Source organism: Xiphias gladius, chromosome 6 (genome assembly GCF_016859285.1).
Source record: "Xiphias gladius isolate SHS-SW01 ecotype Sanya breed wild chromosome 6, ASM1685928v1, whole genome shotgun sequence".
Lineage (NCBI taxonomy): Eukaryota > Metazoa > Chordata > Actinopteri > Istiophoriformes > Xiphiidae > Xiphias > Xiphias gladius.
The window spans coordinates 25,969,223-25,987,259 of record NC_053405.1 but is presented as its reverse complement, the minus strand read 5'-3'; the positions used below and the strand labels follow the sequence as shown (position 1 = coordinate 25,987,259).

Sequence of the window (18,037 nt, the reverse complement as noted above, 5' to 3'; positions counted from 1 at the left end):
GAAGGACATCTGAGCATAAAGTGAACCTTTTTTCATCAGGAGGTAAAAAACCTTTTGACAGTAAAAAGCAAAGCTTTAACAGTGCTCCTTTCACCGCAGTTCACAGCATACATAATGGAGAGGATAGAGTTACCTGCTACTTTCGGCCAAACATAACTGCCAATAATTGCCTTACCAATATTTGCATGTCCCCCTCTCTGTTATCGAACACCCTGCTAAGTAACTGAGCACCCCAACCCAGGCACTATTTTAAGTTGTTTGCGGATTCCACGGTGAGCTGAAACAAGACAATTATGAACCACATTTCACACCATTATGGTTTTTAAGGGGTGTCAGGTTTCCTTGAAAGCTTGGATTCTGGCCTACTGAATATCATGCACATTTACTAACTATAGAGATGGTTGGTCAAGACCGGATAGATTTTAACTTTTCCAGAAATAAGATTTTTTTAAAATACATTTATAGGTGCTGATTTGCCAAGTACTCCTCCTGACTCCTGCCAGTCCATAGTAAATACCTTTGAATCGCTGTGACCTGTCATCAGTATGAATTTGAAAAAACAAAATGGAGTTCCGTCTAAGATGCATAATTTTTTATCATGTTTTATCAAAACGTGATAAATGGTTTATGAGATACGAATGAACAAAGGAACAAAAAAAACCCCCCTTGGACCAAATCAGTGTAATTACAAAAATGCTGACAGGCGATGGTGAGATGCATAATTTTCACAGGTTTTGGCAAAATCTGATCAAGAGTGGCCAAGGAAACAGATGGATGGATGAACTAATGAAGGAACAAATAAAGAAATGAAAGTTGAGTGATGATTTGGAGAAAGTTCCATATAGGAAATAGAGGAAATGGTTAATGCTAGACAGGCTATTTATGATATAGTATAGGAAACATGAGCAGACATGAAATGAACATCATTCATGAAATGAATTATCCACTCTGTAACGTTGCCATGTTGTAATATGTTTCGTAGTATGTCAGTACAGAGCTAAGAAGAAACTCAGCTCATAATGGCTAAAGTTAGCTACAGCTCAAAGAGGCAACTGTGTTAAAGGAGGAGAAAGCGATTCTGAAGAAAGATTGTTGATATTTTAACTCGACAGCCAAAAAAAAATACATCCCTCCCTTCAGTTCATTGCCAAGGCAACGGCGCTAACAACTGGGCTAGCTGACCAACTGGGCTAGCTGACCAACTGGGCTAGCTGGCCAAAAGAGAAAGATGGCGGAATCCAGAGTGTCTGCTGCTCGAGGGTAAGTCGGCGTCAGTAAGGGGTAGCAATTTTTTTTCGCTATGAAAATACAGGTGGCATATGTGTTTTTAGTGCTGTAGTAAGTGTGACGATAAGCCTGTCAATATTTAATTAGGTGGTGAAGCCAAATACTTATTACCCCAAAGTCTAAGCAGAAGAGGAGCTTAGCCTTTGTATCGGTAATATTATCGCTGGTACCTTCAACAGTAACAGTAACTTATACTGGTTCCAGCAGCCCGGCCTGTGCACGAGCGAGAGCGCCCCTTGTTGCTGATATGCTGGAATAGTTTTTTTGTGGCTTGGTCCGAGCCATTTTGGTTTTTCTTCCCTTCGCTTGTTTACAGAGCCAGGGCTGTGTAAAAACACCAGGGGTTTTTTTCAGCGCGCACACAGAAACGGACAGCTAGCAAACCGTGAGGAGATATTCACTGAATTTGCCCAAAGGTGTATCAGAATAGAATCGCTGACTCTACCTTTAAGTGAATGCCAGCTCTTCTCTTTTAAATATTCATACATTTTTATGGGAATAGTTAAACATTTTGGAAACTTTTAGATGAAAAGACTGGTACCACTCTCATTTCTGTCTGTTAAATATAAGGCTACAGCCAGCAGATGGTTAGCTTAGCACAGCACAAAGACTGGAAACAGCTACCCTGGCATGACACTTTCGTTTTTGAATGGATTCAACAAAGAAGAGGCTGTGGTTGTAGTTCCTCTTTACCAGAGCATACACACTGTTAGCTTCACCTTGATGTTGTTTCAGCTAATTTTAAGTGTCTCAAAAATGCCCAACATCACTCATTTAAATTCAATTATAAAATCCAAATTGTTTTTGTTTTTTTCAGAGGAATGTCCCACCTGTGGTGCCAAGCTGCTGTTCCACTATGAGATTTGTTTCTGTATGTGAACAGTTTTTCAAATGGGAGGAGCTTTTGATAGAAGACAGGATAGTAAACAGTATGATGGCTTAATATTCAGTAGAGGCTTTTGGTTCAATTCATGCATGTGGAAGTTCTAGACAAAAAAAAGCCTCAGGCCATAAACCCTTTACGTTGTCCATAAATACTCTAAATCTATAAAATGTCAATTTATTTATTATCATAAAGCATCTGGAAAGGGTTATGGATATTATTTCTGATACAGTACTAGTTTGATATAAATTGATATTTTTAAATAAAATTCATGAAGAACACGACATCCACTCTGCCATAAAAATCTCCCAATCACCGGTAAATGATCATCAAAAGCGTGCGGCAGAATGGAGACAAACTAATTACAAATAAATACAAGGTGACTAATCATAAGTAATCCAGTTGTGGTGCATCAGCAGACTCCCCAGTGAGAGCAGGAAGGAGCTGGAGTTGTAGCAAAGTGATTTCCCTCAGGCAGACATGCCATTTAAGTGTGCTCCATTGTTGTGGGTGAGATCCATTAGCCCTAACTCTGGTTTGCCACATCAAAGCAAATTCTCACATATGGATTATGTGTAAAGTGTGTGTTTTTTTAAAATAATTTCAGTGAGTCTTGAAGTGAGCAATTTGGATCTGTTTGCACACGTTTACAGCTTATGTATATTTATGTGTGTATGGATGTGTGTGTATTTGTGTGAGTGTGTGTGTGTGTGTGTGTGTGTGTGTGTGTGTGTGTGTGTGTGTGTGTGTGTGTGAGTAAACAGCTTAATGGAACCAAGCGGATTTCATAATGGAAAAGGCCAATGTTAGTGTAGCACGAAATAGTGTTGTTCTGATGTGGATTACTGAGGTCACTTTAAAGGAAAATCAAACCCTAAATCAACTTAAAGGATAATTCCTTTTAAAAATCTGATATTCAGAGGCTTCCTTCGCCTGACAGTCATTTAATAAGCAGGTGAGAGTGGAGCGCAGTTTGTGGTTCTCTGGTTATTACTTCAGAAACCTCAAGCATGGATGAGAACTGTAACATGTTTCATAAGTCATACTCAAATCATCCAGAAAGTACTTAAATCAAATGCAGCAGTTAAGCTAAATGAGGATGATGGTTTTGAAGCATTTTGCAGTCATTTGAGTATTAATGGTACATTCGATGATGTTTCAATGGCTATTCCCCCACAATTAGTTAAGTAGTTCATCGAACCTCCAGCCAAAGCTCTATTTGATGTCACATGAAAGAGCAGAATTATCCACTGAGATCGTTTTATTTATTTATAAATCTGACCATATTGTTTTTGTGCATTTGCAATGCGATTCAGCTCCAAAAGGGAGGTTTGAAGTTCACTTTGACACCAACAGTGTTTCCCAATAAAATGCAGGCTGAGTCTGGGATTGAGTGTCAAAGCGAAACAATATCTATTGTATGTATGTAGCTTTTTTAAAATTGCATTTATTCTCCAAACTCTTCCTTTTAATTTGCAAAATTAAAATTGGTGTTTTCTTTATGCTTGCGCCACTGTCTGCTGAGGTGCTGAGCCTGGTTACTATTGCTTAGCATTCTGGCACACCTTAACTCCTGATCTGCATCAACTGTACGTCAGGCCAGAAATCTGGGTGTTGTCTTGAACTCAGATCTAAATTTTAGATCAGCCAGTTACAGCGCCAGCCTTTAATTATCCAGAGAAATTGCTAGAGTAAGGGGACTCTTGTCCAGAGATGATCTTGAAAAGTTAATCATATCTGGGGCAGGTTACGCTATTTTAGGCTATACTCAGGTCTACCTACGAAAGTTCTTTGGCAACTACGTTTGTTCAAATTTCAGCCACTGGAATTCTATCCAAAATATGAACATTTTACACCCACTCTAAAATCTCTGCATTGGTAAATAGTCATTTAGATTTTAAAATACTGCTACTGGTCTACAAATCAATTACTGGGCTAGGAACAAGTTATATTTCTCACATACTTTGTCCGTATGAACCTTTAAGAAAATGTAAGTCTTGTTTCTCAGGTCAACTGAAAAGATGTAGAAACTGTATTTTGCCAGTATGTTACAACCTCCCCAGTGATGCCAGGCACTGTCCAAATGTGACTATGTTCAAATCTCAACCTAAAAGCTACCAGTTTACTGTTGCCTATAATTGAACTTTTAACCCTTCTTTGGTTTTACAATTTACTGTTTGCTGGTGATCTAATTTGAATATTTTAATGAGTTTAATTTTTCATTTTTAAACTCTTTTTTTTTATTACACTCTTTGCTAAGCATAATAAAACTTAAACTGACACTTGTATGAAACATTCTATATAAATAAATAAATAAAAACCCTTGCCTTTTTCACAGCAGATATTTTGAGGAGAAGCACAGGAGTTACTACTAACATGGGTCCCAATAAGCCACGACACCAGGTGTGTATCTATCCACCTAATTTATAAACCTGAGTGGAAAAAAAGTCAAAATATCACAAAGAACTTTTTAGACTTGGATGAGGTGGAGAAGTTGGTGTACCGATAAAAACAATATACGCCAAAGTGCAATGACTTAATCAATCCCGAATAATTTGTGACGTAGATAAAGGATGTGACTTAAATTCCCATCACATTTTCTACATTGGTTTCATTAATTTGAGCTTTGAAAGGCGCTTTTTTAATTACCTCACCTTGTTGTGCCCTCTTCTGCAGTGGCTCAATGGTTCAATTTACTTTTGCCGACTGTCTGGAAATTTGATCGCACTAAATTTGGATGGACACTTGACTATTCGCGTTGAAAACAGATCAGTTTCTCCAACTTTCCGAGATTCTTGCAGCATTCAATTTATGATTTAAACCACCAAAGTCTGTTTACTCTTTGGGCCCATTTCCTCTTCTGTTTGAGCAGATTTTTGCATGGAAGTCTTATCCTGTACAGCAGCATTGTTTCAGCGACGGTAGCGGGCTCATGAGGGGCCCAGACGAGCCCATCAGCTATTACCCGGTCCCTCCTTCAGACCTATTAGGTCTTGCAAGGACTTCAAACACCAATTTGTTCTGCAAATAGCCCATTCAATTTGTGCCTGCCAAAGAGAGACACCTCTCTCCCCCTCTGCAGTAATTGAATCTTCAAAGGGACATTTTCCTCTATTTCTGTCAGGTATTAGAGTGATGAATAGCAAACAGTCATTTGAACAAAAAGAGAGGATACATGTTTATCCATTTTCAGTTAGACGCTCATGATGCGCCTTGATGATTGGTAGGCTGGAAATTTAATGGCATTGCTGCGGGATCTTCAATAGAGGGTTTTCAGTGGTAAGGCAAGTCATGCACTGATCAGGCCTTTCTAATGACAGATAAATTCTTGGGCACTTGGCTAATGGGATCTTGCAGTAATTATGTAATTCAGACAAAGACGTCACTGAAATGGTTCGTTGTTAAACACAAGGGGCTCAAGACAACATTATGGCACCCGTTTGCTATAAGCGATGCAGCTATAAGTGTATGAAATCGATTTCTCATAATTACAAGATATAAACCCAACTTTCGCAAGCTGTAACTCTGACCACAGATTCTTTACAATGAATTTACGGAGGCTTTTAAATCTTCAATATTTTTATTAATTAAATACACCATACTGGAGCAAATGTCTCGGAAAATATCACAAATAAATTTCTCTTTCATTCAGCATTTATATGTTGGTGATGATCTCTACATTACTGACTATGAGCAAATTTCTTCGGTTTGCCATGGGTTCAGGTTTCGAGGGGAGGAGGGAGGACTGGAGCTGAGTGCGGAGAGGTTGAATGTACTGTAGCCACGCCTGGACAACGACATTTACATGCATACTGTACATACATGGTAGTTTTACAAATACACCAAGAGTGTTCATGATTTGTTTTCCACAAAAAGCCACATATTTTTTTTAAAACCCCATTGTTTTTATATATATATATATATATATATATATATATATATATATATATATATATATATATATATATATATATATATATATATATATATATATATATCAAAGAAAACAAAAAAAAGAAGAAAAAAAAAAACACATTCCCCTTTGACAACACTTAAAATATATAAAGTGGAAACACCATGTTGTTGGGAAATGAGGATAGAAAAGGAAGAGAGGAAAATGAAAATGTCCCGGTTTTCCCCCAAAATGTCTTTAAACAAATATGCAGAGTTGAAAAGCCTGCATCTCTTTAACTTCATTAGTCTTTTTCTCGTCCCCTCACTTCAGTCACAACATCCTCTTGTGTGTTATTTAATTTTCTCTTCCTGAAGAGTCCCCTTGGATTCTGATCAGTCTCTGGTCTTTTTATTCCAATGTCATGGAGTCCTCAGCGTCCTGATTCAGGTGCGGTAAGTGCAAGTATCCACCCATATTTGGGGAAAAGCCAAGGTTGAAGACTGAGAGTTGGGTATGGGTTGCAGAAATAAAAGTCAGGTTACTGGTAAGATGGTCAGAGGATTCCTTTAGGGCAAAGGGCCTGGGAGCACAGCTAAAAGGCTGGGGTGTTGCTGATCCACGCTGTCTCGGGTGACAATGAGTAAGGGCTAAAATGAAGGCACACATCCTGTTTCCTGCACAGCTCCCACTTAACACACCTGCATAGTGAGAGATAAAAAAAAAAAAAAAAAACAACATTTAAAAAATCTGGGCCTCAGTTCATAAAATGCCATCAATGTTTTACTCTGATAAATCAACTTTCCACCAGCTTCACTGTTTAATTTATTGCTCAGCCAGGCTTTGAAAACCATCTGGTGTCCTATTTACTTTGCATTAACTTAAAAGTACATTCATGAAGCGATTCTCTTTGGTATAATTAGAACCACGCTCTAACATAACTGCAGGAGGTGTTCAGTCCTGTGAAACACCAAAATGCAGGGGAGTAAAGACAATTATCTGTCTGGGTTCCAGCAGCATCCAACTTTTTCATCTTACTTGTTTTTTTTTCTGCGCTTTTTTTTCCCTTCATGATTCTAGGGGGCAATTTACTTTTCCCTTTATACCTCAAATCACTAGGAGGGCTTCAGTCTATTAGTAATTTCAAACTCCTACTTGGGGGCTAATTAAAGTGACTGACGCTGGGAGGGACTCACTCCCCTGGGTCAAAGCAGCTCCGTATGAGAGAGGTAATTTGTCTGTTCTGAACAAAGAGATTAGGAAGAAGCTGGGAAGAAGGCTAAATAAATGAGCATCAAATATCCTATGCCATGAATGTAGACAACACCAATTATGTCACAGAAAAATCGCACATAATCAAAACAATGGTCAGGAGATAACCCTGTGTTTCTGTGACTGCTTCATTTTCTCCTCTGCTAAACCAGCCTGTGCTTCTATACTCAGTTTAAGTTGTGCTGTGGAAGACACATGAGGTATATTGATTTTGAGAGCTGTTATCCTACTGTACGTCTGTGTTGTTTGAGGCCATCCAAAGTCTGCTTTAGCAAAATAAATGAGACAGTCTGTGTGATGAAGTGCTTCAGCAGCATGATAATTCTCCTTATTTCACTCACCGAGATAACAAAAGCATCCTGAGACTGTTCCCACTGAGCGATGTGTCTGTTTATTTAATAATTCTCTCTCTGCTATAATTAAAGCACCAGGGCCAATATTCAGATTGCATTTTAGCATCAATAATTCAGCAGTTTTCACTACAAATGATGTTAGTGCATAAATAAACAATGAGGCCTCATATTTACTATGCCAGCCATGCTACAAGAGACATTTGGGGTGGGAGTAAGGACTTAAACAGACATTTAAAATTAAGCTAGATAATGCAACAGCTTTCAATTTAAATGTGAGGAGCTCTAAGAGCTCTAAGAGCTGATTTGTAAAAGTGACAAGCCCTTAAAAGGCCTGTGACGTGGAGGGAGGGTGGGTGGGGGGTGGGGGAGTTGTGGGGCCTTAATGGAGTTCTACCTCTCTTCTACTCACAAAACCACTCAAGGTGAAATACATGCTCCCAACAATATAATTCCTCTTTCAGTCTCTGACACACTCCAAACACCTCCCATATCTCTGTGTGCTGTGTGTGCAGACAAGGTATCAATAAAGCTCCTTGTTGTGACGCAAAAATGATTATATCTCCTGCAGGCAGAATGAAGCTATCCTGAAGAATGAAGTTATCCTTCGTATATGATTAGGCCTTCTGTTTTGCTTTCACTGGAGGCATCAAGATCAAATCAGGGAAAGCCATGATGACAGCTTTCATGATATACTAGCTGCTGCAGCTTGCTGTCTGTGTTCAACCTCGGGTCCTGGATACGTTTTTTGGCCTTGGATTAATAACTTAGCCCAGGTGATCCCAGTCTTGTTGATAGAGTAGTCAAATACTGTTTTAAACACTCTGTATTAATGGCAACGTGTCATTTTTCAGCACAATTGGGAGTCTGGCTCGGGACAGCAAATAAATTCAAGATGAGTCAAATATGTATCGGCTCATAACACACTGAGTGTGAGGACAGCAGTACAAAAAAAATTCTTTTCACATGTTTTGTGCTGACAGTTGATACAGATTTTCTGAGTGCATGTCCTCCAACAAGAATGATGGAAAAATCCATTGGCTGTCTAAAAATAAAATTCATCTCTGCTCTGTAAGATTTAATATCTGCCGCATGCCTTGCAGTGGAGTTGAATCGACGACATCAATATAAACAGAGTGAAAAATGTTGGCTTGAATATTACAGATGTTATTCTTTTCCTGCTAATGACTCCACCTGACTGATGACAAGCCTTTACTGACTTTTCCTTTACTTTGAAGACAGCAGACTTCTGCCCATTTTAATGCTCAAAAAATGAGCCCACAGAGAACTTTGGAGCACTCTCCACCATCAGAGTGCCACCGTCATGTTTCACTGGTGCAGAGAGAACGTGGGTATTGGGGAGGGAGGTGGGAGTCTTACCTTCTGGTCGGGCAGTAGTGGGTTCGTCTGCAGTGAACTCAAATGGCCGTTGATGAGCGCTGTGGGTCTGTCGTGTTCACAGAACAGGCTGCCGTTGATGTAGTGGAACCGGTCTCCGGGGACGAGCCGGTTCCGGCAGGTGGAACATGTGAAACACTGCAGGGGGGGGAGAAGTGATCACAACAAGGACTGAGGACCATGAGGCAGGGCTCAACCCTATTATGTAACAACACCTTTGAGCAAACAAAAATCCTTATGAAGGGATACACACAGACATATACACATTTCTGCACAACTGTGTGTGCAGGTGCTGGGGTTGGTTAAAGTTGTAATATGCACAAAAAAACTAGTTAACAGCAATTAAGGGGTTTTTTGTGATTAATCGAATAATGGCTTTGGTCTATAAACTGTCACAAATAACGAAAAAATGTAAAACCCAATTTATTTAAGTACAAAGTGATGTCTTCACTTTTTTTGTCCTTAGACCAACAGTCCAATTTGCTATCACATAAGACAAAGAAAAGCAGCATTTTTCACAGTAAAGAAGCATGAGCATGGTGAAGTCGATCATTTTTGCTTAAAAATGACAACAATAATTAACTTTGTATCAAAATAGTATAGCTGATTAAATTTCTATCAATCAACTGATTGAAAAATCAACTAATTGTTTCAGCCCTGCAAGCAATGAAATTATTTTCCTACCTGTTTTAGCTGCCAAGTACAATGATTTTCAATAAAAAAGAAATACTTTTTGCTTTAATGATTTGGTCATCATTTTAAACACTGGGACTTAGTCTGTAAAAAGTACTAATAAAAAAAACAATCAATAGCCCTGCGATACTTAGATAGATAGTAGCTTTACTGTGCTAATTAGAAACCTTTTGTAAATCTTACAATAATGCTGTGTGTACCAGTCTTATTCTTACTTTATTCATTTCAAAGTTTCATAGAGGAAACTCAAGTTTACCTTGAGATGGTAGACGTTGCCCTGTGCCCTCATCACCAGTTCACTGGCTGGAATGGACTGGCCACAAGCGCTGCAAGCGCCACTGTTTCCAAATAATCTGAGAAAAGGGGAAAAGAAGGAAAAGGAGCACGTGTTACTATGGAACCACTGCATGCATCTGCATAGATTTACCCTTGTGTAATGAACTGTGGCATCCACACTTTTGTCTGCTGAGTACGTGACTGAATGAAAACTATATTTAGTGCTAAGTTCACTATTCCCCAGCTCCATGTCTAACGTGAAGGGGAAAACAGACAGGAGAAAAGAGAGAGGAGAGAAATAGAAAATCATCACAGTATCAAGAGAAAAAATGAATCCTCCAGTACTCTGCCCTCCACAAGCATCTAGCACTGAAACTGCATATTACTTTTGGTCCACATTTTTTGCAACCTAATAATAACCTGGAACATAAGCAATCAGGACCTAAGAGGATTTGATTGTACATCCAGGCGGAGACATAGTGCTTTTGCCATTAGGACTCCTGTGAATGCTCTGTCAGTGCCGTGTTTCCATTAGAAACCCGTAGCTACTCGGGTTGATATATAATGTGCATGGGTTAACCTTTTCAATCATGGTGTCAACACTTTAGATTTGCTTCTGCTCATCTCTTTCGTCCCTAACCTTCTCTCTCTCTCTCTCTCTCTCTCTTTCCCTCTGCCTCTTGATAATGAAATGCTTGCTCCAGCTTCCCTTCTATCTTCCTTCTGAGTCCACAATTTAGATTACTTCATCTCGGTGAGCAGCAAACTGAATGAAATTTCGATTTGAGCAGAAAGTAATTTACTGGGATCTGGACCCATTTGTCATCATATCTCACCGGGTGTTTGCTCTATCACTGCACTTTTCCTAAGCAATCAAATAAGACCACGGCATCTGACATGCTCCGGAGAGAAGGAGAGAGAGGGAGAGAGGGATGGAAAAAGAAAGGGATAGGCGGGGGTGGTTAACACTGGTGTGTGTGCATCAGATAAAGTTGTTTGGCTAAAAAAAAAAAAATTACAAGAAAAAGAAACAAGAGGACATTGTTTTAATTAATTCAATTCTATGAAAAGTATTTAACAAATTCCTGCTGAGACAGAGCGAGGGGCATAAATGCTTCCACCATCCCAACCATAACCCAAGCAGTTGTTAGATATATTGACGAACAAACAACCCAGAGCTCTTTGCAAAGGGACACAGAAATGGCTTTCAATAAGACAGCCTAGGCAGGAGCAAATTTTGTCTTGGCATCATTTGGAAAGGCTCCATCAAAACTCAATTTCAGAAACTAATTAACTGGAGACCGTCATCACAACACTGCCAATTCTCTGCTTTCACTGGGACAAACATGATAGTGGAAATGAACATATAGGCCTTGCTTTAAGACTCTTGTGCTCATGCAATTTGTGTAGAGAAGCAAAACTACACTTCTTCTGCAAATACATTTCTGCATATCAAAGTCACCTCATTCTAAAACTCAAACTTTGTACAAATTGAAAAACATGTTCCTCGTGTTCATGTTGAATTAAATCCTCAAGGAGTTTCCTCTGTCTGAATGCTTTTGGGAGGTGTTGAAACAAAGACTACAGGACGTTTTCACCACTATCTTTTTTATTTCACCACAGTGTGGAACTTACACCAGGCTGATTATTTTTAGCAGGGGATAGCTCTTGATAGTATTTGATTTAAGGAGCCAAAGCCGTTAGGTGCTCAATTAAGCTGCTATATCAGTTTGAACTTGGGCTCTAATGGCCTCTTCTACCAGTGAACTACGGCGCTGAGGTGAAGTAGACACCCCAGGTCAGTATAATTAAGGCCGAGGGACTCCTTAATTGCAATGACACAGCTGGTTTCTTTCTCATCTGTTTTTTTTCCTTCTAAAAAAAAAAAAAAAAAAAAACAGTGGTCCTTACCATCTTTCTGGAGGATGGATTTATCTTGATTTATCTTTTCCCCTGTGGATCTGACTTTGCTACAACCAGCATGTTTGATTAAATTAAATGACAAACAAAAAAACACATTTAGAGCTGTCTGTTGTCTATACAAGCAATGACTGTTGGATTTCATTTCAGCACTGGCTGCCAGGTGAAATATAGCATGGCTTGCTGCTAGGCTGTCTGGTATATGCAGACCTCATTCACCAAGGCCTTTGAGTAGGGTAAAATTACCCCACAACAATGATTTCTGCAACACAGTCCATTAAAAATGCCTCTCTACATCAGCAGCCAAAGCACCTTAAAAGCACTAGGCCATATTGATACTGAAGCGGGGCTTTGCATAATGGCAAGAGCTGCATTAGAGAAAAGGGTGGAGGGGCCGGGGACAGGGTGGGGAGGGGAGGGGTGGGGAGATTGCAAGGATGAGGGAGGGTGCGCGTGGATCTGTGTTGTGTATGTGCATGTGTTTTTGGAGGAGGGGGATGGGGAGGTGTGTGTGTGTGTAGGTTTTTTTTTTTTTTTTGGGGGTCGTGGTGGCAGTGGTGGGGGGGGATCAGCCAAATTACACTTGGTTAATTCAGAGTAACAGATCTGGCCCCAAGTGAATTGAAGGCCTTGAATTAATTCTGTTATGACAAATCAAGATAAACGTTTCCCCTAAATTGCATGCGATTTAATTAATTTCTGAGATCCCAGTTTTTTCCTGGCCTAATAGTTCACATTCTCTTGTGCTGTCATAGTGCTTGAGTGGGCAGACTTCAAAGTGATATTAAATAACCAACTATTAGATTTACCTCACACGTTCTATTGGAAAAGTGCCATTTAATTACCTAGGCTTATTCAATTAAGGGGACAGCATTCTCCCTGAATCCAGCAGCCACAAGTAAATTAATTCTCCCTCTACTAGCAGCCCACAAATATAATATCACCTCCAGCTTAAAACGACATGATCCCCACAGCAAACGAAACTTTGGTTTTAAGTTTGACATTAAAGCTTCTGGTGGCACCGCTGCATGAAAATCAAAGATGCTGTTTGTCCTGTGATTTTTGTGAATATTCCTACTTGATTGATGGGAGATGGGTATCATCTCAGGCTAGGGATACATTCCATTATAGCACTGATGTGATGTGTTTTGACTTATGCTAAAACAGATGAGCATTTTCATATCAGCTGTATGAAAACGAGTTTGGACCTATAGCTGAAAGTGTATGTCATATGGGCAGTTTGGCAGTCTATTACAAAAACGAGTCTGTCCCTTTAAGATGAGGGGAAAAAAAAACAACGGCAAATGGCCTTCGCAATAATCCCTCTTCTCTATCTGTCTTTCTCTCTTGCTCTCTCTCAAAAGCCAATTTGGTTAATTAAATGTTTTGTTTGCAGTGTGGCTCTCATTCATTTCGGACACGTCATTGGGAGCGGATACAAGCCAGGGACCAGATCTCATTAGATAAAACCCATCAGGACTAAAGGAAATGGAGGGGGACTATAATTAAAGCATTTAATTGTGTAGACTCACTGTCAGATGTTTCCCCCCCCCGCTCCTATCTTTATCTCTACAGAGATCTCATGGTTCCATAATATGCATTTTAGCTCTTCACCAAGCATGCTCTCATTACAAGTGGAAAGGTGTATCCACATTTTCCCCCCTTCCAATTTTAATTACGTTATAGTCCCATTATGAATGAAGTACCCCATTGACTTCCTCATCCTTTTTATGAGGTGGGTGTGAGATCGCACAGGCACACTTTAGATTTTGAATTGTCTGTGCAGATTTAATAGCAGTGTTGCATGTAGTGCAGGTTCATCTTTTAGATTACCATCAATGCAAAAGGAATGAACTCTGCCTAAACTCAGATACAAGAATTTATCTGTATTTTGACCAATAAAAAAAAAAAAAAAAAAAAACTCAAAAACATAAATATAAAAGTGAACTGAAGTGTTTCAGAATAATAGTGGAAACAGTTCAAGAAAGTATTTGAAGTTTCAGTAAACTGTGCTTTGTTCCATCACATCGCACGGCTCTACATTACCAGAATAAGAGTGTCATCAACAAACTCTAGTTGCGTGTCTGGCACACCTACTAGAAAATTTAAAAAGCCCCTATTGCTAATTAAATGGTGCCTTTGTGTGATGTAAAAAAAGACTCAAAAATAAAACGATAATCTGTGCCCAACCCGAACACTGTACATATGTCTCGCAGAGCAAACATAAATCTTACAAGACCGATTTTCTGTCCTTCAGTTGACCATGAACAGCAAACAGAATAGATATGCAGATGGCCTGCAGAACAACTCTTTTGCTTTGAGCTCTGTCAACATGCCAGCGTGCTTGACCTCTTTCAGGGTAAACCAGGGAGACTTCAACCAGGATATTTTAATGAGCAGGGATGATGTTAGTACAATGTGAGACACATGTTCTGCAGAAATATACCTGACCTTGCCGATCATTGCATGACCAGTTGGGATCCTTGTTAATTTAGCCCTGTTTTTACTTGATTATATATCATTGCTTAATACATTGCATGACTTTCAAAAGTAAAGTTATCTGGTTTCTCTGATACGCAGTTTTGCTAAAATTCATGCAAGATGTGAAATGAATTATGCAATTTATACTTTAACATTAGAGCAGAAATGATTTCAGATGACCTGTAGTAATAACAATGAATGACAAACTCTTGAAAATTAGCTCTGTGCATGCATTAACAAGGTCTGTGTCTCACCTGATATAGTCGTTTCTACAAAGGATCATGCCGCTTTTTGTATAGCACGATGTGCCGATTTCGCCCAGCTGGGCCTGGCAGCAGGAGCACTTGAGGCATCGGCTGTGCCAGTAGCTGTCCATGGTGTAAAGGAGGAAGCGGTCTGCGATTTTGCCCCCACAACCTGCACACCGTTTCCAGGACAGAGAACCTGTGCCCACCGGGGGTGGCTGGCTGTTGCCTCCGGGATTCACCATTGTCCCTACAGACACAAACGGAAGAGTTGATGTTGACAGTCCCATCAGTTGTGCATGTCACACCCAGAATGCTGCAGTTCTTACTTTTACCAGGAAAGTACTGTTTTGTACACAGTGGGGTCACAGGTAATGTTGGATCCTTATGTAAGATGTGAATACAATCATGTGTACCACCCTCCACGAGTGAATTTATGAATTATCAAATCTCAAATTCCAAACCCTTAAACATCTTGTTGCATCAGCGTGTTCTCTGAGCAGCTGCAGACTGCAAATCATACCAGAGCACGATAGCTGATCTCATTAAGGGAACAGTTCCGAGTCCAGTTCTGCTACAGGAGAGCTACGAGTCATTTAGTGAACTAATCTGCCCTTGATCTCTGTCTCATCCCCATGCTGTTGCTTCATTGGACCTCTCATGATGAATGTCTGTTAGATGATAATACCAAAGGAACAATTATGCAGCACAAGCTTTTGTTGAGCTGTCCCAAAGGAATTCCAAATAGCACAATACTTCACCACACAATTCCACACTTTACTGCAGTTTGAATGGCTGGGAAGGTGGTGGTTATTACAAATCACAAAGGAATGGTCCGAAACAGAATTAGCGTCAAACTTACATGGGAAACACTTTGACACGTTGGTTCTGTGTTTACCAACACTTGATGCTTGCTAGGCCTTTGACCCGAACAAAGAATATGATCTGTCTTGTGATTATAAACCAACAATTAACAGCACCTTAGTAGGAAACACAGCCCTGATATACCTCAGACTTGCAGTAATGATGTTAAGTGTTCTAATCTAATGAAATGCAGGCATTTGTTTCACCCACAAAATTAATGTGGGTTTTTTCAAATGTAATCCTCTCCAATTTGGTCAGGCAGACTACATGCCTGGATAAAGCCAAATCTTTGTTGAAAGGCAGGTAGGCTAATTAGAGTTGGGGAGAGGGGGGTGCACACAGAAAAGCATTCAGTAAGCCCATTAGCGATGGCTCTTAGGGACAAACCACAGCGTGCCTTAGTGCTGATTAAATCTGAAAGGAGATGAATCAAAAAGCCGACCTGAAAGTGACTCCCTGGATAAACAAGACGGACCATCGTCAAGTTTCATTCAGAGAGGAGTTTCTTTTTTCCGCTGAGGGATGGAGGGGACAGGAGGGGAAGGGGGGAAGGAGGGGGGTGGCTTTTAACTTAAATGGGCTAACTCAAGTAATTACACGGGCAGGCAATTTGGGCGCAGAGACCAAGTCATGGAAATAGGAGAGAGGGGGAAAAAAAACCTATCAGGCAGCCATGTGCTAAAAGGTCCTGTCCGCTGGCTGCTGCTTTTTTAATGGAAAAGAAAAGAAATGTAGCATCTCGCTGGTGTTATTGCAGGGTAAATGCGTAAACAGGGGATGAGGAGGAAGGATAATGTCGCAAGAATCACACAGGCTATCAAATATCACCGCTGGCATTCTTTAAAAGAAAGACACAAGTAGAACCGAAGAGGCTAGTTTCCAGTGAAAACTAGCTATAATAAGAACGACTAAAATGCATTTGAAGGAGTTACCATGCAACACAGCTGAAATACCAACAAACACCCACCTCGTTTGTCTCTTTTAAGTGTAATGGCTGTAAACTTAAAGACTTGAAGCGTAAGTAGGTGAACAGGTAGGCTTACAACAGTCCCAAAAAGTACAGGTAAAAAGCGGACACACTATCGCGCGCGGTCGGCCTCCGGCTCCGCGCGACAGCTAACCTCGGCGAGGACTTGTGCTCGTGTATTCGCTGGCAACGAGCGGAGTGCCGAGCAAATGGAGTTATCAGATAGTATTTCCACTGGATGGTTCCCGTTTTACTGTTGCTGCTTTAGTGCTCTTTCTTTTCGCTCGAACAAAAGAAGTCCATTGCAAGGCGTAACTACAGGTCTACGCATGCCGCAATGTCCTCGAAAACCGAGAAGTGCGTATTCTGGCGAAAGAGGAGAAAAAAAAGGAATAGCGAGGCTGGCAGAGAAGCTACGACTGGCCGTCCTCTGATCTGGTCTCCGGGTCCCGTTAGCTGCTTGTTCTACATGTGTCGCTGACAGGAAGAAACCTCCAGTAAAAAACCCCTTTTAGCCGCGTGACGGAGCTGCCGCCGCAGCCAATCCGCGCGCAGTCCATTTAGGAGGAATAACAAATCCGGCCAATCAGAGGGAGGTGAGCTTGACTTGGACACGCAGAAGAAGGATGGAAACGGAGGTGATCGGTTGAGATGGACCGGGGGGCTGCGAAAGAAACGGAGGAGAGACGGAAAAAAAAAAACAAAAAAGAAAAAAAAACAACCAATCCCACTCAAAAAAGAGTGACAGTTCGGGCAGGCCGCAAAGTGCAAAAAAAGGGTCCTGCTAATAAGCCTAGCCTTTCTATGTGTCCTGTCTAATAAGTTACAGCAATTAATGTTCATTTATTATCTCATTGAATCGGCTATACTATTCATAAAATTGTGATTGGCTGTGACAGCTGAATGTTCTCCTTGTAAAACTGATGGATTTTCCCCTCTCTCTGCTCTGAATGGTTTCCGATGAGATCAGACGAAACATTTTTTTTTTTTTTTTTTTTAAACACAAGCTGCATGGCAACATGCAGTGGGCTAGATTCATCTCACGACTGAGTTTAATTAGTTGACATTCAATAACTACTTAGTTTACCGAGGATGACTCCAACCTCTGGGAAATATCAAGGCCTAATAGCTGCGTAGTGGCGCCATCGTCTGTCACCGAAAATAATCGCAGCAAGGCCCGCTGTCGTTTACAACCTCATTAAGCCTCAGGTCATTGGTTTCAACAGCTATTAAGGCTAATCTGCAAGACCTCGAGTTTAGCTGAGATCATTAAATTAATTCAGTCTTACAGTTTTAGTTTTTTACCATCATGTGAGACATCAAAGAAACGGGAAGCGTCTGAAACACCTTTTAATAAAAATAAGGTGGCGCTGACATGTATTCCAACATGCTGCTGAAAGAGAGGGAAATTTCTCCTCTTTTATGTTTAGCTTTCACCAAAAGAAAAGCTGTTGCAGTGCAGCAGCCCTAAACTCTTCTGTGCAAAAGCAACTGATGTCGTCAGTCGAA

The 18,037-nt window shown here is 40.3% G+C and overlaps 1 protein-coding gene across 2 annotated transcripts; it reads right to left on the bottom strand.

Annotated features, from left to right (window-relative positions):
• Positions 1–6,198: 6,198 nt before the first annotated feature.
• lmo4b (LIM domain only 4b) lies at positions 6,199–17,011 on the bottom strand. Of its 2 annotated transcripts, XM_040129811.1 has the most exons (6): positions 16,529–17,011; positions 14,707–14,947; positions 10,032–10,128; positions 9,211–9,220; positions 9,065–9,173; positions 6,199–6,763 (listed from the first exon to the last, which is right to left on the bottom strand). In XM_040129811.1, exons 2-5 carry the CDS (start codon positions 14,940–14,942, stop codon positions 9,103–9,105), a joined length of 414 nt encoding a protein of 137 aa, XP_039985745.1. In that variant the 5' UTR covers positions 14,943–14,947; positions 16,529–17,011; the 3' UTR covers positions 6,199–6,763; positions 9,065–9,102. The 2 variants fall into 2 exon arrangements, with proteins under 2 accessions (XP_039985745.1, XP_039985744.1); XM_040129810.1 differs by having other exon boundaries at positions 9,065–9,220.
• Positions 17,012–18,037: the final 1,026 nt, after the last annotated feature.